The sequence below is a fragment of the Macaca thibetana genome, chromosome 11 (assembly GCF_024542745.1).
Source record: "Macaca thibetana thibetana isolate TM-01 chromosome 11, ASM2454274v1, whole genome shotgun sequence".
NCBI lineage: Eukaryota > Metazoa > Chordata > Mammalia > Primates > Cercopithecidae > Macaca > Macaca thibetana.
This window is the reverse complement of record NC_065588.1, coordinates 62,687,390-62,713,785: the sequence shown is the minus strand read 5'-3', so window position 1 is coordinate 62,713,785 and position 26,396 is coordinate 62,687,390. Positions and strand designations below refer to the sequence as shown.

The 26,396-nt window shown below is 37.6% G+C and overlaps 3 protein-coding genes across 21 annotated transcripts in view; all 3 read left to right on the top strand.

The window, feature by feature from the left end:
• Positions 1-26,396, top strand: part of LLPH (LLP homolog, long-term synaptic facilitation factor) — a 648,032-nt gene that overhangs the window by 247,721 nt on the left and 373,915 nt on the right. The window lies entirely within an intron of this gene.
• TMBIM4 (transmembrane BAX inhibitor motif containing 4) overlaps positions 1-26,396 on the top strand; it is a 529,849-nt gene that overhangs the window by 142,240 nt on the left and 361,213 nt on the right. The gene's annotated exons all lie outside the window — the stretch shown is intronic.
• The window catches only part of GRIP1 (glutamate receptor interacting protein 1), a 710,404-nt gene that overhangs the window by 526,675 nt on the left and 157,333 nt on the right, over positions 1-26,396 (top strand). For all 19 annotated transcript variants that reach the window (XM_050748317.1, XM_050748313.1, XM_050748306.1 and 16 more), the window contains 5 exons: positions 597-732; positions 3,292-3,437; positions 12,246-12,329; positions 17,715-17,790; positions 19,981-20,126. In XM_050748317.1, coding sequence (XP_050604274.1) covers positions 597-732; positions 3,292-3,437; positions 12,246-12,329; positions 17,715-17,790; positions 19,981-20,126 — 588 coding nt within the window. The remainder of the gene's footprint in view (positions 1-596; positions 733-3,291; positions 3,438-12,245; positions 12,330-17,714; positions 17,791-19,980; positions 20,127-26,396) is intronic.

Here is a 26,396-nt window from a genome sequence, read left to right as displayed (position 1 = left end):
CATACTGTGACATATTCTGCAAGAATGATATGAGTGTTACATAAGCCATCATACTTCGTTTTTGAAAGACAAAGAAGCTAAAGTCAATATTTTTCTAGAACCTGTAGAAAGCTCTCTTCTCCTTTCAGTTGACTTCCTAACCTGAAACATACCATGAACTTTGAGTCTGCCACTGTGCTATATATGTTCATATTATCATCGAAAATTCTGTTCTAATTCCTTACTTTACAACTTTTAATTGTTCCCACTGGAGTTACAAGGAGAGAAACCAGAGAAAGTCACCCGAGAATGGCAGAAATCAAAGGGTGAATATTATTTGTACATAAGACAATTTGTACTATTTATTGTCAGCCTGGAGTGAATACCCCACCAGTGCCCATTTTCATAGCCTCTAATAGGATATCTGCCTCAGCATTATCTGCATGTGCATCTTTATGAAATATTCTGTAAATTACAATGGAAGGAGGCCATACATATCTTTTCTCATAAAAGAAAAAGTGGAAAGAACTTCTGGGGAGGAGTCACTTAAACATACACAGAATGACATTGGCAATTCTACTCTCATTTTAATACGGCAAATGCTTTTCTTTTAACAGAGGAATTCAAGGGCTCCACAGTCGTCGAGTTGATGAAGAAGGAAGGCACTACCCTGGGTCTGACGGTATCGGGAGGAATTGATAAGGATGGCAAGCCAAGAGTATCTAATCTGCGGCAAGGAGGAATTGCTGCTAGGTAACTGCCTCTTGGGGAAATCTACTGAAAGGAACACAGGGTGTAATTAATTCAAAAATTAAAGCTCCATCAAAAGTGGTCACTAATAAATAAATGACAGCTGCCATCTGCCAGGCAGCACAGGCCAGCAGAAGCACAGTGGGGCACGTTTCAGAAGCTGCTCCCCAGGTCTGCCCGCGTGGCTGTTCTAGCCTAGGCTACAGTCACCAGGGAGGTTCTTGTGTCATCTCAGGAGCTGCCAGGCCCTCATAAGATTTTAATTTCAAAATGACCATGTGCAGCTAGTCTGCAAATGTGCCACTGAACAGCAGACAGGCTGCAGTAGGAAGGAGATGCTCCAGTCATCTAAATGTGAAACAGATGACCCATATAATGTGTATGGGGAAAGTGCCAGAGAGGGACATGGCTACCCTTGAAAGAGTGGGAGACCCAACTCTGAGTTTTCAGTGAAAATTTTATTTATCCCACATCCTCTCTCCTTTTCTACCTGTGTGATTTTCAAGAGTTGGTTTCTGAAAGGACAGAAGGCTTAGAGGAGGAGGTCTCACCTGTCTTTCTTTCCATAACTGCAAATTCCACTCGTTATTGCCAAAGGCAGAATGTCCTGGATACTGGATAGGGGTGGACTTCCTTGAGACACATTCTAAATCTGCCTCAGAAAAAGGGGGTGGAATCAGGTTTCATTAAAAGTGAGGCCAAGCTGGGCAGTGGCTCATGCCTGTAATCCCAGCACTTTGGGAGGCCAAGGCAGGTGGATCACGTGAGGTCAGGAGTTCGAGACCAGCTTGACCAACATGGCGAAACCCATCTCTAGTAAAAATAAAAATAAAAAAATAGCCAGCCGTAGTGGCACATGCCTGTAATCCCAGCTACTTGGGAGGCTGAAGAAGAAGAATCACTTGAACCCAGGAGGCGGAGGTTACAGTGAAAGAAGACTGTGCCATTGCACTCCAGCCTGGACAACAGGAGCGAAACTCCGTCTTAAATAAATACATACATACATACATACATACATATATACATACATACATACATAAAATAAAAGTGAAGCTAAAGTACCTTAAATTCGGGCCACCAATATTCATATCCACATAATTCCAGGTTAAATCTTAGAGTTCTTGCCTCATAAAATGTCATCTGAAGTGGTGATTTCTGTGATTACTTTTAATGATCAACCTGTTTGTACAATTTACAAACTTAATCCAGTGGATTGCTCCATGATCAGAAGGTATTGTTTGTAAGGGAGACTGGTGTGGACACAAGCACCTCAATCTGCTTTCTTTAGGCTTTTAAGAAGCATCCTTCCACACCCAAAACCTCCTTTATTTTATAACAATCATGGCCAGTTCATGATGCTAGGGGTTCATAAGTCTCCAGAGCTTCTTTATATCTCTCCTTTAAGGCAAGTGTGATGGGGGAGAGGGGTAGCATTTTCAGTTGTATTAATGCTGTAATTAAAAGTGTTACTGTGCCAGTTATATTGAGTATTAAAAATCACCAAATAGTCACTATTTAAGGCACTACCATTTTGTAGGTAGTAAATCAAAATAATTAAAGATGAGATCCCTGCCCTAAAGGGGTTCACAATCTATCAGTGCAGATAAGACATAAAAATCATGAAACATTTGGGAGCAAAAATGGCATTGCATGATAGCAAAAAGCAACAGCACAGAAGTTATTACAGAGCACTAGGCGGTTCAGTTGACATAAGTGTCAGGAAAGTGAGGTAAGGGCCATGCACAGACTGCAGATCGGGGCAGATTAGGAGGCTCTTTGAAGGAGGAATGATTGGAGCTGGATTTATATATAAAATAAATGCGTTAGCTATTTCTATTTTGGGAGAAAAATGTTATTGAAGGTCCTTATCAGTGACATGAATTTTAACTCCTATTATTGATCTTGCTACCTTCTCTTGGTTTAGAAACAGAGTTTGACTAAAGTCCAAGAGCAGCCAATATTCTGTTATGGTGGTACAGAGAGACAAGAATGTTACTGAAAGCCAATATTTGCATTGTGATTTCTCCTTCACCAATACTCTTATCAATCCTGCTCTAAGCAATAAATAACAAAATAAGCTGACCCTTTCCTTAGTCCTGGACAAACTCCCAGTGAAGTTATTGAAAGCTGTGAAATGTATAAAAGGCAGGCAGCAAAAATGAGCGGGATTGAGAATAAAAAGATGTGTGTTGTATCTAGGATCTGGATCCCATCCCAGAGAACCAACTGGTTTAGGGCAAAGAACTTAAAAAAAAAAAAAAGGCTTCTCTTGATTTTGTTTTATGGTGCTTTTAAAAATAAAAGAGGCGAAAAGGAAAAAATCAGAGATAGTGGCAGACTCAGAGCAGGACTTCCAAGGTATCACAGGCTGCATGAGTAAAAGCGATCCCTGGTTCTCCTCCGACTTCAGCCCACCATCTCCTAGGAGGCAGGGACTTCTGCTGTCAGCCTTCTAGGCTTGCTTCTACACTGCATGCTTACTCATGAAGGGAAAGTGGAAATATAGTCAGACTGGCCTGCGGAGAGGGTGAGTCTGCTGAAACAACATTGTCTATTTTGCAGAAGTGACCAGCTGGATGTGGGTGACTACATCAAAGCAGTGAATGGAATCAACCTGGCCAAATTCCGCCATGACGAGATCATCAGCTTGCTGAAGAATGTGGGAGAAAGAGTGGTTCTTGAAGTAGAGTATGAGCTTCCGCCGGTCTGTAAGTACAGTAGCCCCCCTTATCCACAGGGGATACATTCCAAGACCCCCAGTGGGTGCCTAAAACTTCTCATAATACCAAACCCTATATACATCGGGGTGTTTTTTTTTTTCTATACATACATACTTAAGATAAAGTTTAATTGATAAATTAGGCACACTAAGACATTAACAACAATAACAACTGGCTGGGAGCAGTGGCTCACGTCTATAATTCCAGCACTTTGGGAGGCCGAGGCAGGAGGATTGCTTGAGTCCGGCAGTTCAAGACCAGCCTAGGCAACATGGCAAAGCCCCACCTCTACAAAAAATAGAAAAATTAGCTGGGCTAATTACTACTACTACTACACACCTGCAGTACCAGTTACTCAAGGCTACTTGAGCATTAGGCGGAGCATCACTTGAGCCCAAGATGTTGAGGCTACAGTGAGACATGATCACGCCACTGCCATCCAGCCTGGGGGACATAGCAAGGCCTTGTCTCAAAAAACACACACACACACAACATTAATAAAGTGAAACAATTATATCAATATGCCAATCTCACTACTCTTGTGCTTTCAGCCATTATTAAGTAAAATAAGGGTTCCTTGAACACACATACTGCAAAGGCTAAGTGCAGTGGCATATGCCTGTAATCCCAGCACTTTGGAAAGCTGAGGCAGGAGGATCACTTGAAGTCAGGAGTTCAAGACCAGCCTGGGCAACAAAATGAGACCTTGTTTCTACCAAAAAAAAAAGATTAGTCGGGCATGGTGGCATATGCCTGTAGTCCCAGCTACTTGAGAGGCTGAGGCAGAAGGATCCCTTGAGCCCAGAAGGTCGAGACTGCAGTGAGCTATGATTGTGTCATGGTACTCCAGCCTAGGTGACAGAGCAAGACCCTGTCTCGGAAAAAAAAAAAAAAAAAAAAAAGTACAACAAGAACACAACAGCCAATCTGATACCAAAGACGGCTGTGGCTGCAAAGTGACTAAGGCAGGTAGTGTAAACAGCGTGAATGTGCCAGACACATCCAGATGGATAGAGCAGACAGTGTGAGATTATCATCACGCTACTCCTAACAGCACACAATTTAAAACTTAGGAATGATTTATTTCTGGAATTGTCTACTTAATATTTTCAGACTGCAGTTAATTGGGGGTAACTGAAACCACAGAAAATAAAACTGCAGATAAGGAGGAATTGCTATAATCATAACCCAGAGGAAGAACAGCTGCACCACAGTTTTTGCTAGGCAAAATCAGCTTCTTAATTTTTTCCCTTTGCCATCAATATCTCATTACAGGAATGGCAAAGCCAACTTTCTTAATATTTAAAAATTATTTGAATTGGAAAACTTACAACCTACCCAGGAAGAATTAACAAAGTCTTCACTAGCAATGAAATTATGAAGGGCCCGTGTTCTGTTTGCCACTTAAGCCATTTTAATTCAACATGTGTGTAAGTTCTGTGCAATAAGTACCATCCAGGCTTTGTACTTAGTGACTAGGTTTAGGAAAAGTATATTTAGTATGTTTTATATTGGTTCTTTATGGATACATTCATTTCTTTTTTAATTTTTAATTTTTGTGGGTACACAGTAGGTATATATATATATATGATATATCCATTTCTGAAGCATGAAAATAGCTTCAGAACACATATTGTCAAGTAGTAATAATAGTAATTATAACAGCAATAGCCAACAGATTTTGATTGTACCAAATGTCTGGCATTATAAAGAACTTGACTTACATTGAATTATTTAATGCTTTCCACAAGGAGTGTCTGCATAGCAGAGATGAACTTTACTATCAAATAGACAACACATTTTACTAGCTACATGCCTTTGAGAAAGTTACTTATGCTTTCTATGTCTTAGTTTCCACATCTGTAAAATGGGAATATTATTAGTTCCTACTCATAGATTTGTTATGAGGATTAACTGAGTTAGTGTTTGGAAAACATTTAGAATAGTGCCTGGCACTATCAAAGTTTTCAATAAAAAGGCAATCAACACTACAAGATAGGCATTTTTTCTCATTTTACAAAGCCTGGCTTCAATATCTGAATCCGGGCTGCCTGACTCCAAAGTCCATATGCATATTAATTGTGAGGTATACTGATGTATGATTGCTGCCCTGCGTTTATGCTGTTCTAGCACCACCTTTCCTATTATTAGCTATGAACATGGATGCTACCCTGAGATAGCTTTTTGCTCTTCCATACTAATGAGAACTCAGGTTGATTATGAAGAGTTGGTAGAATTCATTTGTTCAGCAATGACTTACTGAGCATTTACTATGTTCCAGCCACCACTACGTACTAGGAGCCTGGGGGACATGAGTAGAGTTTATATTATAGCAAAAGACAGGTAACAAAATAAAACCATAATAAATAAATAAATTATATAGTATGAATACTATGAATCCTATGGGAAAAAGCAGTGCAAGGAGAGGGATTGGGAGCGCTGGGATCAGGGTGGGAATGCAATTGCAAATAGGGTGGTTAGGACAGCATCATTGAGAATGTGAGATTAGTCAATGACTTGTGAAGGAGGTGAGGGAGTTAGTTGTACGGATTTCTGGGGGAGAGAGTTCCAGGAAGAATGAAGAGTCATTGCTAAGACCAAAAGGTGGGAATATACTTAGGGTTGTTATAGAAACATTAAGGAGGACAGTGTGGCTATAGCAGAATGAGCAGTAAGAGAATTAGGAAGTGAGGTCAGAAATGTAAGGGGCTGGGGCATCCTTGTAGGTCATTGGGAGGACGTTAAGTTTTTCTCTGAATGATACAGGAAGTCACTATATGGTTTGGGGCAGAGGAGTGACATGATGTGATTTATGTTTTCAGAGGCTCTCTGGATACTGTGTTGACAATAGACTATAAGAGACCAGGGTAGAAGCTGGGAGATGAGCTAGAGGGCAGTTACAGTGATCCATGTAAGAGGTGGCGATGGAGACAGTGAAAAGCAGTCAGATTCCAGATCTATTTTGGAGGGAGAGCCTACAGGATTGCCTAATGGATTTGATGTGAGTTGTGCAGAAAAAGGGAAGTCAAAGTTAACCCCAAGGTTTTGAGCATGAGCAGCTGGAAGGACGGAGTATCCATTAACAGGAGTGGATAAGAATGTGGGTAGAGCTGATTTGTGAGGGAAGGATCAGCAGTTCATTGCTTGAAATACTACATTCGAGGTGCCTATTTGACATGCAAGAGGAAATGTCGAGACCCGAAGATATGATTTGGAGTTTGAGAGAAAGATCTGGACTGTAAATATACATTTGAGAGTAATGAGAATATAGACGGTGTTCGAAGCTTGGGGACCAGATTAGAGGACTCAGGAAGCATGTGCATAATCAGTCACAAGTTCGTATTCTTCACATAAAATCTAACACCAAAGATTTAGTAGTCATTTTGCAACAAAATCAATTTAAGACTATGTTCACAAACCTTGCTACAACATTTTTTCATTTCCAGCAAGGCTAGGCAATAAAATAGAGTGTAAAGGCTTGGACTGTGTCAGTAGTTAAATGGCAGCTTTGCTCATTTCTGTCTTTGTGACCTTGGGCATGTTATTTAAATTCTGTCAGCCTTCGGTTTCTAATCTATAAAATAGCTATAGTAGTTGCAGGATTTTTGTAATGATTCAATGTTATAATCACATAATCATTGTTGAGACCATTTCAAACACTTTGTAAGTAACTAATAATATTAGCCATTATTACCATTATTATACTGAAATGGTATATAATTATACCATTATTATACTGTGTTTTTTTGAACTTTACATGAGTCAGTTTGCTTTGAAATCTCTCTCTCAAACCGTTGCCAAAGACATAAGAGAAACCAGATGTCTAGCTCTAATGCTCTTTGATTATACGTTTATATTCCTCTGGGCCTATCAATAAAAGGCAACCCCTTCCTAAAACAAACTCTAAGTGTAGTTTTTAGGCAAAGGCCAATAGAAGATTTGTCCAGTGTTATGGGTGATTCAGAACTAGGAGTTTCTAGGAAGACTTGAAGAAGGTCGTGCCAGCCAGGTGGAGAGAGGAATATTTCAGACAAAGGGTGCAGCAAGAAGGGAAGATGACAGCCCAGTGCACAGGTTAAACTACAGATAGGGAAAGACAGACAGGGGGCTGGATGTGGTCGCTGACACCTGTAATCCTAGCATTTTGGGAGGCCAAGGCGGGTGGATCACTTGAGGTCAGGAGTTCGAGACCAGCTTGGCCAACATGGAGAAACCCCATCTCTACTAAAAATACAAAAATTAGCCAGGCATGGTGGTGGCTGCCAGTAATCCCAGCTATTTGAGAGGCTGAGGTAGGAGAATTGCTTGAATCTGGGAGGTGGAGGTTGCGGTGAGCCAAGATTGTGCCACTGTACTCTAGCCTGGGCAACAGAGCAAGACTCCATCTCAAAAAAAAAAAAATAAAAGAAGGAAAGAAAGAAAGAGAGGGCTTGGAGATAGATGAGGCCAATGAGGCACACAAGGACCAAACGAGGGCCTTATAAGCCATATTGATGGAGTTTGGCATCCAGTGGGCCATGAGGAGCTCTTAAAGAGGAATGGCATCATAAGATCTGAGTGTTTAGATTTATCATTGTAGGAGGCCAAATAGAGAAAAGACCAGAGGCTACAAGCCCAAAGGCTGTTACAATTTTCCAAAAGAGAAGTGAGATCCTAAATAAACATAGCATTAGTAGAGTTAGAGAAGAAGATGGATATCAGAAATGTTTAGGAGTTAAAACCTGTCGTGACTTGGTGATTACGCAGTACCATCTTTTTCTCCCTGACACAATAAAGTTGATGGAAAAGGGGGGAAATATGTTTAAACACAAAAGTGTGCATTGTTTTGATGGAAATCAAAAGGGGTCTACTCTCCCAGATTAATCTGTCTCTTTCTATTATGTTTGAAGAAAGTAATAAGATACTTGAGTTCAGAGTGGTTGAAGGGATTAATTAGTTCCCCTTTCACTTAGCTGGGACTGCTAGAGCAGAAACAGGCCATCCACAGCTGAAAGTCCGTAAGGAGAACTGACTGCTAAAAGACAAGCCACCCAAGGCCAAGACTGGTAGCTCTGTCAGGATCACAGCAGTTTGAGGCTCAGCCAATCACAGAGTTCAGAAAGAACCAGGAGAGACAGAGAGAGAGAGAGAGTGTGTGTGAGAGAGAGAGAAAGAGTGTGTGTGTGTGTGTGTGTGTGTGTGTGTGTGTGTGTGTGTGTGTGTGTGTGTAATCTGATAGAAGAAAACTGGTTTGACCTTGGCCCTTTCTGAGATTCAGTTTCTTTATGAAAATAAAATGATTGGTTTACATAAGCTCTAAAGCTCTTTCTGACTTTAAAATTATGTGATCCTTCGAGACTGTAGAGAGACTATTACCAACCTGTATCTTAGATATATATGTATTAAAAGTTGGTCTAGGCTGGGTGTGGTGGCTTACACCTGTAATCCTACCTAGCACTTTGGGAGGCGGATGCAGGAGGATCCCTTGAGCCTAGGAGTTCAAGACCACCCTGGGCAACACAGAAAGACCCTGTCTCAATTAAAAATAAATAAATAATAAAAATAAAAAGTTGGTCTAGAGCGGTGCCTTCAAATTTTTTGGTCACTTAACTCTTAAAGAATTTTGAAATGTTACATAATTCTCATCCATTTTTAGTTAACACCTAAAATTATCATAAGCATAAATAGTTAGAAAGGATGCAATTCCTAGCATATTACTTGTTTTATATGTCTTTAAATTCTGTTTTCATGTAAACCTTGGAGCTACAGATTTACCTCATGGGCATTTAATGGAAAACAGTCTGCCTTATAATCTGATTGGCAAAGGCAGTCTTCACTGTTAATTCATTAGCTAACTCAGATGAGCTTTCTATCATAAGGAGTCATTTTAAACTCAAATAAATGTGTAAAACCATGCCCCTGTGACAGTCCTCTGACTTCTCAGTTCTGAAATAGACAGATGGTGGTGGTGGTGGTGGTGGTGGTGGTGAGGAGGAGGAGGAGAGAGGGAGAAAGATAATCTCAGGTCTTCTCCATGTGATTTACTCTGGGATTCAGTCTGAGGGAACAGCAACTACCTGGAGGAAGCTCTTCCTGGGGCAATAGCAGAGGGAAAACAGGGCAAGCGCAGCCATGTAAGTGCAATTCCAGCCTCTGCTTGTGTCTCTTAACAGCCTAGTGGCAAAAGTAAGTCACATGGGCAAGTGCAGCATAATGAGGTAGGAACGTTCACAACTCCTATTCTCCTATTGAGACAGGGAATAGGGAGGCAGGGAAGGAGTTTGTAATTTCAAAAACCTCATCTACCATAGGAAAATAACTGTATAGAAGTAGATGTATATCCACATATAGAAAGAAGGGACAACAGCACAACTGACAGGCCGAGGTGAATGTTTACATTGTGAACTTGGTTTCTACCTACACTTTGATCCACTGGGTAAGCCCCTTAATTGGAACTTTGTGTACACATACATATGTATGAGTCATTAGTAAAATTTACATGGCAATGCAGGATGTCTGGTACTGCACATGAAAACCCAATCACGAAGAGCCAGCCATGCAAATAAAAATGATAAAGACCAAATCTATTTCATTAATTGTATTAAAATGCAGTCAACATTCAAATTTATCTTTGTAAATGATGGAGAACAATAGTGTAGATAATCTAAACCTGTAGAAAATACAGAGCCTTTATACTGACTTTAAATTTGATTGTAAGATTTTGTAGTCAGCAAGATTTAGCTAAAGCAATATCAAAATTGCAGTACTTTGCATTCCCATAACAGATATGCAGCCAACAAGGACAGGTGGCCCAGAATTAGAATTCAGTTGTATATCATTGAAAGCTGATTTACTGAGTAAATGAAATAATATGTGTAAACCATTTTTGCAGAGTTCTGAGCACACAGTAAATTCTTATTAATTATTTCTTTCCATATCCTTTCCTTTCCTCACTTACCTAGAGAACAAAAAAAAATTATGTTCTTAACCAATTTCTTCAAGTGGCTTGTTGAGCCATGGAAATAAGAAAACATTTGGAATGAACTCAATTTTTTTTGTTTAATTAAAACTGTACCTCAACACTTTCATCTGTTTGTGAGTACTGTTCCTAGTTGATTAGTCTAAGCTGAAATTCCCCTGATAGCAAGAATATGACATTTAATTAAATCAGCAGTATACCAAAACATTTTTCAACTGTAGGTTTATGTTGTTTTTCAGCCGATCCAAATTTTTATTGTACTTTATGTCCCAGCCAGATAATGGACAGTTTTATGAATTTAAATGTGTACTTTTCTTAATCATGTTTGTTCCCTTGAGGGTTCAGAATTTCTGATAATTAAAAATAATTGTAATTAAAGCCTAAAACTACTTGCTATTTCTGTAGGAAAAGTTGTTTTAAACAATGCCTTTGGATTCTGCCTGTGTGTGTGTATATATATGTGTGTGTGTGTGTGTGTGTGTGTGTATATATATATATATATATTTTTTTTTTTTTTTTTGAGACAGTCTCACTCTGTCACCCAGGCTGGAGTGCAGTGGCGCGATCTCGGCTCACCGCAGTCTCCGCCTCCGCAGGTTCAAGTGATTCTCCTGCCTCGGCCTCCAAAGTAGCTGGGATTACAGGTGTCTGCCACCACGCCCGGCTGATTTTTGTATTTTTAGTAGAGACGCGGTTTCACCATCTTAGTCAGGCTGGCCTTGAATTCCTGACCTTGTGACCTCCCCGCCTTGGCCTCCCAAAGTGCTGTGATTACAGGCGTGAGCCACCGTGCCTGGCCTGCCTGTATATTTCTTGCTGATAGTTTTATCTAATAAACCCTTCAGGATCTAGTAGGAATGTAAAAACAATGTGTTACTTGATAATGAACATGGCATTAACTAGATACAAATTCAAAATAAAGATCTAAAATTCTCCTACACATTACAAGTCTCTATGAATAAAAACATCCCTCTGTCATAATGATAAAATACCAATTTGTAGAAGTTTTATGGGTTTTTTTAATGCAGAAATAGTGTATAGTACAATCAGCATGACTCAACAGGTTCTCAAAAGCAATCTTACAGAATATTTTCGTAACTATACCTTCATATACCTTATACTGTCATACATGTATGTAATGTGACTAGAGATTGCAGCTTGACAATACAATTCCATTTTGTTAAATGAAAGCGATAATCACGCAAACACAACATAAGCATAGTGTATCAAGTAAAATTAAGTCAATCTGTAGTTTCTTAGATAGTAGTAGTAGTATTCTGAATGTATTTAGAATTTCTTTTGCCCTCCAAGTTTCATCTGGGTTGCTGTGTCTTAGTTTAATAGCTATGTATGTGTCAGAACATCTATTAGCATCAGCCTAATTATTGATAGCAATCTGAGAATGGTAATTTTTCTTCCTCTGCCAGCTGCAAAATTTAAATAAATACAGAAGTTATTTTACAGGTGTTACAAAATATTGTTTTTGCATTTTACAAAAGGAAAACAATTCTACTTGTATAAATACTGTCTCTCTTGTTAGGTAGAGTTTAAACAATGTAAATATCACCCTGTTATCTAGAAACTAACTATATAGAAGGAAATGAACTAGCTATGATTTTGGTTACACTTGTATCTATGAGTCACTTATACAAAAGACTGTTTTATGATATTTTTACATCATTACAGTTTGTAAAACATTTTCTTTGAAAAGGGACTGTTGCTTATTACTCAAAACTTATTTGCAACAGGGATCTGTAATATTTTATGCCACATTGAATGATTTAGAAATGTTATGATGACTTACAAGTTATATTTCCTTCTCTCTTTCCTTTATTCAGCTGTGCAAGGATCAAGTGTTATTTTCCGAACCGTGGAGGTCACATTACATAAAGAAGGCAATACCTTTGGTTTTGTAATACGAGGTAGGTGTTGGTTAGAAAAATCTACTTAAAAAATTATTTCCATAGGTTTTCAGGGAACAGGTGGTATTTGGGTATTTGGTTACATGCGTAAGTTCTTTAGTGGTGATTTGTGAGATTTTGGTGCACCCACCACTCGAGCAGCATACATTGAACCCAATTTGTAGTCTTTTATTCCTCACCTCCTTCCCACTTTTCCCCAAGTCCTAAAAGTCCCTTGTATCATTCTTATGCCTTTGCATCCTCATAGCTTAACTCCTACTTATGAATGAGAACATACAATGTTTGGTTTTCCATTCCTGAGTTACTTCACTTGAAATAATGGTCTCCAGTTCCATCCAGGTTGCTGCAAATTCCATCAATTCATTCCTTTTTATGGCTGAATAGTATTCTATTGTATATGTATACCACAGTTTCTTTATCCACTAGTTGATTGATGGGTATTTGGGCTGGTTCTATATTTTTGCAATTGCAAATCGTGCTGCAATAAATATGCATGTGCAAGTATCTCTTTTATGTAATGACTTCTTTTCCTCTGGGTAAATATCCAGTCGTAGAATTGCTGGATCAAATGATAGTTCTACTTTTTGTTCTTTAAGGATCCCCACACTGTTTTCCATAGTGGTCATACTAGTTTACATTCCCTCCAGCAGTATAGAAGTGTTCCCGTTTCACTGCATCCATGTCAACATCTATTTTCTTATGTGTTTTTGTTTGTTTGTTTGTTTGTTTGTTTAATTATGGCCACTCTTGTGGGAATAAGATGGCACCACATTGTGGTTTTGATTTGCATTTCCCTGATCATTAGTGATGCTGAGCATTTTTTTCATATGTTTGTTGGCCATTTGTATATCTTCTTTTGAGAATTGTCTATTCATGTCCTTAGTGCACTTTTTGATGGAATTGTTTGGTTTTTTTCTTGCTAATTTCTTTGAGTTCCCTGTAGATTCTGGATATTAGTCCTTTGTTGGATGTGTAAGTTGTAAAGATTTTCTCTCACTCTGTGGGTTAGAAAGATCTTCTCTTCTTTAAATAAACACAACAATGAATGGCCATAAAAATGGAAACCAAATGTAGCTCTATTTTTGGTTCATTAATACAGAGCAAGAAGCCACTGTTTATAAACCTTGTCAATTCAGTCATCCTATACTTTTCAACATATCTTTTGTCTTTCCTTTTATATTTTTCTGTATCACTGAATCAAAAATGTTGATTAGTATGCCTTGATTTGATTTAATACACCAGAATTAAGGGACTTTATTTAAATAAATTTCTCCAGAAACACATTTGGTTATTGTAGCTTTCTAAAAATGGTTCAAAGATTCTAATCTCTTGGGTATCTATGTGCTTCAGCTCAAGTCATCATATTATAATATGGCATTGATCATAACAATTTCAGGTGACTCCAACTTGTCATTAAACTACTAATTCTAAAGTATAATTCTATCTTGCATTATGTTTTCTTATTAGTAATTTTATTGCATAAAGACTATGCCTACATTAACAACTCTCAATCTGTAGTGTGACAATGAGGTTCAATAGGGAGCTATATAAACATCAGGGGTTTTTTTTCTTTCCAACTTTTATCTTGGGTTCAAGGGGTACATGTGCAGATTTGTTACATGGGGGAATTGCATGTCATGGGGGCTTGGGGTACAGATAATTTTGTCATGCAAGTAATCATCATCATACTCAATCAGTAGTTTTTCAATCCTCATCCTCCTCCCACCTGCCACCCTCAAATAGGCCCCAGTGTCTGTTGTTCCCTTCTTTGTGTCCACGTGTACTCAATGCTTAGCACCCACTTTATAAGCAAGAACATGCAGTATTTGGTTTTCCACTATCAGGAATATTTTAACAGTTCACATTTCTTGATTGTTTTTGTCTTCACCTATAACATTTTGTACTTCAACAGAGTAAAAATTCTATCAAAATTGTTAAAACATTAATTAAAATTAAACATATTAATAAATATGCATGAAAGAATAAAAGAGATGTGGATACTTGTACAGATTTGTCTTAAGTGATTGAGTTTTAAATAGTAGCTTTCATTTTATCCCAGTCACTCAGCAAATCAATCAGTCAAATGTTTATTAAGCACATGTCAACATGTCAGCATGGAGGGAAGTACTATAGAGTCATAAGACAAGACCCCACTCTACAGGGAATTACAGTCCAGTGAATTTAAGACATAAGTTGATAGAGTGCTCAAGTGAGTAGTAGAGAGAATGAGGAACTAGGAACTCATTGAGAGGTTTAGACTTGTAGTTATCACATTTTTCTGACCAAGGACTATTTTCAGGTGGAGGAACAGAGCCCAAGATCATTTACCCTAACCATTCCTAAATTTCTGTTTAAAATAACCAGATGAATATAGTGAAAAGTCACTGTACAAGTAATTTTTGGCTAAAGGGTGATATATACAAATCTGTTTTGCAATACAGATATGAATGAGAAGGTTCTTCAATCACATGCATACAAGCCTAATTATTGAAACACTATGCCAAAAAATACTGCTGTTGCAGATATTCATTGATAGTGACTGTATGGTTAGTCAATAATGAATCAAATTACTAATAAAGGAGCTAAACCAAGAGTAATGTATTATTAAGAAATAAACAGAATAGAAGCACTTGAAATGTGCAACCACCTCAAGACAACTGATGATATGATGTTAGTAAAACACCCTTCCCACAGTTTGCAGGAATTTCAACTATCTGTGTGTATGCCCAGGAGTTTTATAATATGAGCTTAGAACACTGCCTGGTATGTGGAGGCACTTAATAAGTGAATGATTGAATGTTGCCTAGATTTGTGTGGACATCAGACTTCGTAGTATTATACTGATTTTTAAAAACTTAGTTACAATAAGCCAGTATTGGTTTATGAGTACCACATTTTGATAGGCCTTAATAACTCCCTTAATATGTTGGTTGAACATAAACGTTTTTGGAGTTTTGCATAATTTCTCAATGAGAATCAAATAAAGAATTTCTATTTTTAGATTAGTTTGAGGTCCATCTGGAGGATTTTCCCTGTTCAAAAGGTGGTCACTACCCATCACTTAAGAATCACTGGTTAATCAGAATGAGTAAGTGCTGTGAGTAAATATTAGTATGGCAGATAAGATGTTTTGGCATAGATGGGAGTTGAGCTAAACTTAGATCAGTAGAAAATACCAGGACAGCCAGGAAAGAGAAGTTACTGCAGGTAGAGCATATCTATTTAGTATGGGTGAAGTTCTTCTTAACCTATTAGAATGGAACTTGCAACATTAAGGTTTTAGCTGATGAACGGAATTATATTTCTAATGCTCTAAGTCACAAGTTCTAAAACCTTTATTCCCTAAACAATAGAACCTTGCATCCATAGAGTAAAAATGATGTTCTGGCCTAAACTTTGGAGTGTTAAATTTCAGTTAATGCAAGCAAGCCAGAGGAGATGAGTTGGGCTGATAGGAAAGGCACTCTGCCATGAAGTTGCTTTACACTTTAGACAAGGAAACCTTCTCTAGTCATTGTCAAATGTAAAATTGTAGGTGGGCCTAGTCATTTAACATGTGCTGCTTGATATTCAGATTTGGTCTGCACTGTGTCTCTGGCATTGATATTTTCAAAAAGCATCCCAGTTGATACTAATGTACACCAGGATTGAGAATATCACTGGTCTCTGAGTGGTTCCTGTTTTGCCTTGCTGCTGCAAACTTCTAGAACCTAAGTGAGTCACACAGGAAACTTCGTTCATTACAAATCACAGTAAAATGCCACATATCAAGAAATATACAACTATCTCACACTTTAACAGGCATTCAATGTTACATTTTGAAATTTGTAAATACAAGCCAAAATTATGGAATGATTTCTTGCTATCTTTGGCCCTCATCCTTTTCTCAATCGATTTTCCTTTAGGGAAAAGCAAACCTATTCTTTATGGTCACCTTGCAAAAGAGAAATTATGTAACAGTATTTACATAAATATGGGTAAGCATTTGTAGTAACATTTAAAATTTTCATTTTAAAATTTTTTTCTGAGAAAGTGGTGAATTTCTTATTTCAAAGAGGAATTTCTAAAGAAGCTAAACACAATGAAAGAATAAAATACTGATAAAATGCTGAACGAGAGCTTTTACCAATCAATCACACTAAACAAATCACTTGTCATAGAAGTGAGCACAAAAGAAGCATTTGCCTTCCTAAGGAACTGCAAATGCCTTTTAATTTTTCTCTTAGGCTATTTTCTGTAAGGCGACCTTTTGGCCTATACCAGGTTTGGGAAATGTCCATCTGTTCTAGCACGCAAACATTAAGGGAGAAATAGTTGACAATAGCTTCATATTTATCAGATATTGGCAAACTAGAAAACTCACAGATGGACAGACAGGATGGTGATATGCAAAGAAACCAGGTCACATAAAGAATAGATAAGGAAACTGGCATTGTTCAACATTAAGAAGGTGGGATTTAGCTGGCATATAATCTCTGTTTTCAACTTTCAGAAACATTTTTGTAGAAGAGAGCATACATTTTTATTTTACTGCTCAGGATCATAGAACAAAGACCAGTGAATGAAAGTTGAAGGAGGAGAGATGTCAGTTAAATATTAGGAAGAACTTTGTAACACTCCTTGGTGTCCAAATGTGGAGTGAGCAGCCTCACATCTAGTAAGTAGGCCAGCACCCGTGCATTTCATGCAGATGCTGGGGGAGCACAGATTAAGGAAATTGTACAAAAGGATTATGGATTAAAAAGAGAATTTACAATAAATTACCTTCCATCTTGAAACATCTATGTTTCCATGAATTCTTGTGGAGAATTTTTTCTAACAGAAAATTAAAATTCCCATTCAAGGATTGCAGCTGGTTTGACACAGTCTGAAAAATTTGCCCCAAATTTTTGAACACCTCACTTTTAATGAAAGTCATTTGGTCACTTGAATTTTTTTTTTTGTGCTTTCTTTTTTAATACTAGGATTTTTATTTTACTTTGATTTTTGTTTCCTTTATGTTAGGTTGTAGACCTACTGACCAGTATTTTAGATCAGTTTGATTGGCACAGATATACACATCTGTACTGTATAACTGACAGCTGTTCAAATTGGGCCAGTACTTGATATAATCAGTTGATCCTCTTGCCATACCAGTTGTTAAATACTTTATATATTACCCGGTTACAGCCATGTATTTATTGAAAGATGATGAAATGGTGACTTCAAAAATACATTCTTTATAAAATGAGCAAGACCTTTAAGCCTTTTGTATGCCTCAAGGATAATTTTACATATTTTCCTCCGTACATGAAGTAGGACATTTCTCAGCTGAAATCTTGCAGGTGATTTTTTTAAATGTCAACAATGAAAGCATTTTTAAGCTCTATTCCTTTTCTTTGCTAGGGGGAGCACATGATGATAGAAATAAATCTCGTCCAGTTGTGATAACATGTGTTCGTCCTGGAGGACCTGCTGACAGGTAAACTTTATCTTTCTGTGTCACTATCCAAAACAAAATAAATAAAGCTGGGGACTTTGACATAGAAGTTGATGTATTAGAAATTTTACAGTAAAATGTAGATATTAAGCAAACATGTTACAATGTGAAAACTGAGAGTCTGAGCTATGGAATCAGAAAAAATAAGGTTTGCCTCTAGAGTCTATACTTACTATACTATAGGTTTATCAAGTGACTTAATACTGAGGTCAATTTCCACCACCGTTGGAAATGTGGATACTAATATCTACCTTTCAGAGCTGTTCAGTTTTATCAAAGGTTGGAGATATATAATGCCTTGCAGGGGACTGGCACAGGGGAGGCACTTACAGACTCAGCTGGCTCTTTTAGGCAGGTGCTGGAAATGCATCTTCTCCTCTTGCTAATCTCCCAGGCTGGACAGATAGGTGGTGGTGGTGAGATTCTTACCATTCTCAACATTCTTACTATTAATGTTATCTTTTGATAGTGACTCTGTAGGTCAGAATGGAAGTGACTTTTAGTAAAATGGAAGACATTTCATTGGTCTCTAGAGTTTTCTTTGCATTTCTCTTCCTTGCTAATTTGAACATGTGAAGGGCAAATGCCTTCAACTTTCCTATTGTAAGCCTTGTAGGGCCCCAAATAGGCTCACAACTTAAGTGTCTCTGGAGATACTCACCTCTGTATTAGTTTCCCACAGTAAAAGTTGACTCTATAATGATGGGGGAACACAACTGCTGCCATTAGAGACTGTTGAAGGGGAGGAGGAAAATGTACTGATTCCTCCTGTCTCTCTGTTTGAGAGCAGGATAAACTTAAAAACCTTTGTTAAGAGATAAAGATAACAATATTATTTATTATTAATAAATATTAACCATTAATAACCATTAATTAATTAACCATTTATAACCATTTATTAAGCACTGTCTATGTGCTAGGGACTGTTTTGAGGGCTTGGTGGACATTATCTTATTTTATCCTTACAACCCACCCTCTAAATGAGGTCTTTGTATCCACATTCACAGATGACAAAACTGCCCAGTATGGCAGTAAGTAAGTGAAAGAACTGTGGGAGGAATTCAGGTTTCTTTTCCTTTGAAGCTCATATGATTAGCTCACTTTTAAGAAAGATGATATTTCATATAAAATTAGAAAATAGGAAAACACTGGTGTCTTACTTGTGCTGACGTGTATTTGCATTTGCAGCAGGTAACAAAATGTCCAAGAGTTTCCCCTTTTCCCTTTCCATGTGTCTCTAGTGAATCACTCTTCCTGAAGCGAATTAGAATATTTTCATTTCTTATTAACATTTAGAGTTGGAGTTGACAGAAATGTCAAAACATAGGCTACGAGCTTGTGAGTGGTGTACTTGTATTACCAAATTAATTTAGAACTCAAAAAAATCTGAGAATTTAAGAAAAAAAAATGGAGCCAAAGGACTTAGAAAGTGAACTAGGTGAAAGATGTTTATTTCAAAGGTCATTATTATTCTTTCCAAATCCTCAACATATAATCCCACCATTTGATTTTCTCATTTTTGTGCCCCTCTCTGAGGCAGGGTTATCTGGGGGCCACCCTGGCTGTACTTTCGTGGTGTCACTGAGTCATCTCTCAATGCCTTGAGTGTCTGTGGTCACAGCAGGGAGAATAGCATTTGCCTTCCTCTTCCAGGGAATGTGAGGTTGAATCAATTTCATGATTGCCAAATGGCCTTATAAATCAGTAGGGAAATTTATAGACAAGGGAAATTTCTCACCAGCAATTCCTATCCTGCTTGGATTCACTGGTAATAATTTGAATGAAATTCCCTGGCTTTTCTGTTTACCTGACTTTGGGAAAATAGGTGAATAGTATTTTCTGGCCTCCAATGAATCCATTTTAGACATTCAGGCAAAAACGCAGAAAAGGGAAAATATGCCCTTCTTACTTTTGTACTTCAAGAATTACCTGTGGGTAACTAGGTTTTTTGCTAATGTGTAGTTATTTTCTCATTACTGATTTTCATATTACAGCAATTTTCTGTTCAGAGTTACTTCTTTATACTCTTACTGTCACACTTGATGCTTTAAAAGATTGCAGATGGGATGGATGGCAGAATATGTGTAACAAAATGAATTTGGCTAAGTGACTATTAATACCAAGCCCCTTTGTGGTAAATTAATAAAGACTATTCCTTTATTCTCCCTTCAGAGAGGGCACGATCAAACCTGGTGACAGGTTGCTCAGTGTGGATGGAATTCGGCTTCTTGGAACCACGCATGCTGAAGCCATGAGTATTCTTAAACAATGTGGACAAGAAGCAACACTGCTGATAGAATATGATGTCTCAGTAATGGGTATGTTGGAGTCCTGAGGGTGTGATCTCTAAGCACCAGAACGTCACTATCTGTCCCTGATTTTGGATTAAGTACGTGTTGTTATGCCCTCCTGGAATAGACAGAATTCATAAATACTATATAATGTTACTCTGTTTGAGTTCAGGAAGATGTGAGTGGCTGTACTTTGTAGTGATGTAGAGTTCTCATGTCAATAGGTTCCATAATAAAGTCTCATTCTGTCAGTGTGTCACCCAGCAATCAGCTCTTCTATGTGGATTGCCCTTTGGCAGCAAAGTGTTTTTTCCCCTCCAAATCACAAAAATAGTATTATTAACGTAAGGACTAGTACTCTTTTTTTTTTATTACATAGAGACTGACAGCAGTAGGTGATTCCTTTCCTTCTTGTAACTTCGCAATGTGAAGTCAGCTAATCAAAATAATAGAAATGACCATTTATTTCACCATCAGATTTAGGGATAAGAAAAATAAAGGAGATGTAGGATCATTGATTAAAATAAAAACTTGAGTGCAGTTTTCTTTTTTTAAATTATGATTCTACTAGAAAGAAACTATTTTTACACTCATACCTATAGTAAAACTGGCAAGATATTCTCATGTGGCTTTTAAATGGTAAGAGAGCCAACATCTTGTGTAATGTTGACTAAGGCAGAAAAAATATGAGAGAATGAATTGGAACTTGAAATTGAAACTTAAATCATGCTGTGAGTAAACCTTACAATTATCAGACTCCATTAGGTGACCTGGCTTTACCATCTAGTTTTATGTTGTGAAATGTAGCTGAGAAAAAGAGACTTATTCTATAACTGCATACTCCTTTATTTCTCACTCTGTATGACTCCTCTATAACAATGTTGTATGAGAGTATTCTTAATCTGTTTGCTGGCCTGAAATGTCTGCAGAGTATGAGGTTTCCTAATGGGAAAGTATGAAACTTAAGGAGTTTTTAGAAGGATAAATGATGTGGTATACCCTTGATGTGGAAAGTTCATAAATGAATATTCCCTCCCTTACTTTCCACCTTCCTTTTTCCCTCTCTCCTTTTTTCTTTCCATCCTTCATTCCCTCCTTTCTTTCTGTCTTATTTTTGTTATAGTTTTTTAAATCAGGTGTTGAGTTAGATGATTTGGGTTCCATTTTCAACTCTACTAATTTTTTTTGGAGCATATGATTTGATTTCCCTGTGCCTTATTTGTCAAATGGGGACTAGCATACCTATTTTAAAGGCAATTATGAAGATAAAATCAGATTGCATAAGTAAGGTATATTTTAAATTATGAGACAAGTGGATTGTTAACATTAAAAGTTGAAGCAGATATTTGACATCTAACTCCTTTGTTCAGTCTACAAACATTTATTGAACTAAATGGCAGGGACCAGGAAAAAGATGAACAAAATCGACCTGGTCCCTGACCTTATGAAACTTGCAATGGATAAGAAGAACAGACAGTAAAAAAGGATATTACCAAACAAATAAACTCATAAAATGTGATCATTGCTGTAAAGGACAAGAACAGTCTTCTGTAATAGGGAATAAGGGCAGGCACAGGTGAGGGTTGGCAGGTGATTTAAATAGGGCAGTCAGTGAAGAGTTAAGAATTAAAACCCAAAGGCTTAGAAGGAACCAGCTCCCAGACTGAAGACAATAGTCCCTGTAAGGCTGCAGCATTCCACATCAGAGAGACAAGGTCTCCTCCACTGGGATAGATACTATTTAAGGGAAAAGCCCTCCAAGTTTCACCATTGCCAGGGTCAGGAGGGAATGGGGTGACCCTAGCTGTTTGCCTTCTTTCCAACTCACTCTCACATTCTGAATGAAACCTGATAGTTTTCACACCTAGAATTCCCAGTCAGCTCCTTAATGTAGGAGAAAGTGGACTATCAGGAAGGAAACTCATTTTAAGAGTTCCTCAAGGTTGCTGAATATAAGCTGATTATACAAAAATCAGTTGCCTTTCTGTATATCAGCCAAAACAGAAAGTTAAAATTTTAAGGTGTCCTTTATAATAGCAAAACAATTACAAGGTTCCTGTAAGGAATTAACCTTATAAAAGTTGTATGAACCCATTATAGATATAGATATGCATATGCATATACAGATGCATAAAAGAATACTTAAATACATAAAGACCTATATTATGATCTTGGAGGGGAAACTTTAATAGCTAAAAGATGTCATTTCTCTCAAATGTATCCACAAATTTGATTCTATTTAAAATCTCAAAAAAAGCATCTTTGAGGTTACCTGAATAAGCTGTTTTTTAAATGTACATGAAGTTAGAAAAGGGAGCAAGGAAAAATTGTCAAAATATTTTTGAAACAATCTGAACACAGAGAAGATTGTTCTACCCAATATCAAGACTCATTCTAAAACTGTGGCCTTAAGTCTGTCTAATATTAACATGCGATGATAAAGAGACCAGTAGAAGAGGATAAAATGCCTGAAACAGACCACTGTCCATATGGAACCAGAGGTGTAGTCAAACATCAGTGAAGAAATGTTCAACTGATCAGTAAGTGATGCTGGAACAATTAGCCACTTGGGGAAAATTAAATTCCTACTTCATATTATACCCAAAAATAAATTTTATATTTACTTAACCATTTCCCAGTAGACTGCTATTATAAATAACTAAAAATAATATCTTTCTACCTAAATGTTTGTCTGTATTTCTCATTTCATTGAGACAATGTGTTAAATATATTTGAAACATAATTCCAATTGTCTTCCAGAAAAGTTGCACTATTTTATATTACTACCAGCAATGCCTTAAGTGTACATCTCATCAGAGTTTGTCAATATTGAATATTATTTTTAATATATCTTATTTGTTAGGTAAACATTGCATTACATTTTAATTCAACTCAAAAAATTTCTAGTGCAGGTAAGTATTTTTTCATATGGTCATCTTCATTTTCTATTGTCATTTATGTCCTTTATTCATTTTTCTATTGGAGATGCTTTTAGTTTTTTGTTTATTGGCTTGTACTATTTATATATTAAAGGCATTAGTCATCTGTTTTTCATAAAAACTTTTCTCAGTAGCTTATTTCCCTTCAAAGTTATTTATGGACTTCTATTGTGATAGCTTTCTGTCACTCTTAGATAAAGCTAAATAGATACAACAATTTCAGTTACAAACTTAGATAAGGAACAATAGTTCAGTAGTATATGTACATATCAATATCAGCATTTTGTTCAAAACCATTCAACAAGTCTCTAGGAAGTTCCAAACTTTCCCACATCTTCTATCTTCTTCTGAGCCCTCCAAACTGTTCCAATCTCTGCCCATTATCCAGTTCCAAAGTCACTTCCATATTTTCAAGTATCTTTATAGCAGTGCCCTATTTCCCTCAATACCAATTTTCTATATTAGTCTGTTTTCACTCTGCTCTAAAGAACTACCTGAGACTGGGTAATTTATAAAGAAAAAAAGGTTTAATTGACCCACAGTTCTGCATGGCTGGGGAGGCCTCAGGAAACTTGCAATCATGGAGAAGCAAGGCACATCTTACATGGTGGCGAGAGAGAGATGAACCACCACACACTTTTAAACCATCAGATCTTGTGAGAACTCACTATCATGAGAACAGCATGGGGGAAAACTGTCCCCATGATCCAATCACCTCCCACCAGGTCCCGCCATCAACATGTGGGATTACAATTCAAGATGAGATTTGGGTGGGAACACAGAGCCAAACTATATCAACTAGCCTAAGGAGGGAATTTATTAGCCTACAAAAGTAAAAAGCCCAAGATATATCCTGGCTTTAGAAACAAGTTTAATAATGTCATAGGAGTTTTGTCTCTCAGTTCTCCTTGCCTGAGAAGGGCTCTCCTCTGTCACAGCAAGATGGCCCTACCACCCAAAAGTCTACATTATTTTGAGAGTTTGTGATGCCAGAAAAAGAAACAAGACTGATCTCCTCTAAAAGATTCTTAATGACTTAGCTTGGGGCAAATGCTGATCACTACACTAAGCACTGTGTCTAGGGATATAGTGCACTCTACAACTGTGGTATGGAAGGCAAGAACATATGTTGAATGGCCCAAACAGAATGAGCCAGAGAAATGGCAATTCCCCAAAGTAGATGATGTGGGATTGACAAAGAAAATAATAGGTGCCATTTTAAGATGCAATTAAATGTTAAATATTATATTCCCACTAATAGTATATGAGAGTTTCCTTTGCTTCACATCCTGACTAGTGCTTGGTATTTGTATTAGTCCATTTTCATGCTGCTGATAAAGACATACTCAAGACTAGGCAATTTACAAAAGAAAGAGGTTTAACGGACTCACAGTTCCACATGGCTGGGGAGGCCTCACAATCATGGCAGAAGGTGAAAGGAACGTTTCACATGGTGGCAGACAGGAGAAGAGAACTGTGCAGGGAAACTCCCCTTTATAAAACCATCAGATCTCATGAGACTTATTCGCTATCATGAGAATAGCATGGGAAAGACCTGCCACCATGATTCAATTACCTCCTACCATGCCCCTCCCACAACACATGGGAATTATGAGAGCTACAATTCAAGATGAGATTTGGATGGGGGTACAGCCAAACCATATCAGTAGTCTCTGCCTGTTTCATTCTAACCGTTCTGATCAGCGTGTGGTGGTATCTCATTTTAAGTTTGATATACATTTCCTGGATGAATAACAATGTGGAGCACCTTTCATTGCCAGGAAGACATGCTTATGGCTTTGGTTTTACTTTCATGAATAATACTTTGATTTATTTACATACTACTACAAGTACACACATTATTTCTTAGAAAGTGTGTGTGTGTGGTGTGTGTACAATATAGATATCAATACCTCAACCCTGGAATCAGATATATTTTTTCAGTAAATCTCAAATGATAAATATTAGTAAATTCAGTGCTCTGTTTAGGAAAGCTATTGAAACTGTCAATTTTATTAACTAAAGTTTAATTTAGTCTGTGTCAATTTAGTCTGTGACATTTTAAGGACAATTTTTTGAAATAAGGAAGACAGAAAAATAAGTTTGAAGAAAAATTAAGAGTTCAATTTTAGATATGCTAAGTTTGAGATGTCTGTCCATCATGTAAGTGGAGGTATGAGTTGAAAGTTGAGTATTTTAGGTGGAGTTCAGTAACAGGTCAGAGCAGAAGATATAAATTTTTAAGTCATCATCACTTATATTGCAAGGCTGGATGAGACACGTAGGGGAGAGAGTTTAGGCAGAGAAGAGAGAGGCCCAGAGAATGAGCTCTGAGACCATCCCGTAGTTACATCAGGAATGTATAGAGGACCCTGTAAAATAAATTGAGGAGGCCAATGCACTGATGGAGACAGTGATCCAAGGCCAAGCGTGGAGTCATGGAGGCCAGATTTTTCCTGTGTAAAATGGTGGCAATTACACTACCACACTCACAAGTTGCTATGAGGAGCAAAAGGATTAATGCATATGTGGTGCTTGGCACATCATATATGCTCAATAAATTGTGAACAAATTATTTAAAATGCATATGGGGAAAACCTACACTTCAATATTGTTGAACTATATTACCAAATGATTGGGTCTGAGAGCCCTGTGGTTGGAAAAGTAACATAAAAGTATAAGTATAAGGAAAGCATGAGCATCTTTTTTTTTTCTTCTTCAACTTTTAAGTTCAGGGGTAAATGTGCAGGATGTGCAGGTTTGTTACATAGGTAAACGTGTGCCATGGTGGTTTGCTGCACGGATCAACCCATCACCTAGATATTAAGCCCAGCATCCATTAGCTATTCTTCCTGATGCTCGCCCTTCCCCTGCTCCCCCGACAGGTCCCGGTGTGTGTTGTTCCCCTCCATGTGTCCACATGTTCTCATCATTCAGTTCTCCCTTATAAGTGAGAACATGCAGTGTTTGATTTTCTGTTCCTGCATTAGTTTGCTGAGGAGAATGGCTTCCAGCTCCATCCATGTTCCGTCAAAGGACATGATCTCATTCCTTTTTATGGCTGCATAGTATTCCATAGTGTATATGTATCACATTTTCTTTATCCAGTCTGTCATTGATGGGCAGTTGGGTTGATTCCATGTCTTTGGAAAGCATGAACTTTTAAGGAAATAAGTTCTGAAAGTAATGACTGTAGTAAAATACAGTGCCTTTTAAAGTAAGACAAACTTGGTTTTGGATTTTGGCTCTCTGTTGACCTTGGGCAATATTTAACCTCTCCAAGCTCTAACTTTTCCATCTCTAAAGTAGGGATGATGGTAGTATTTCTTCATAGGGCTGATGAAAAGATGAAGGGAGT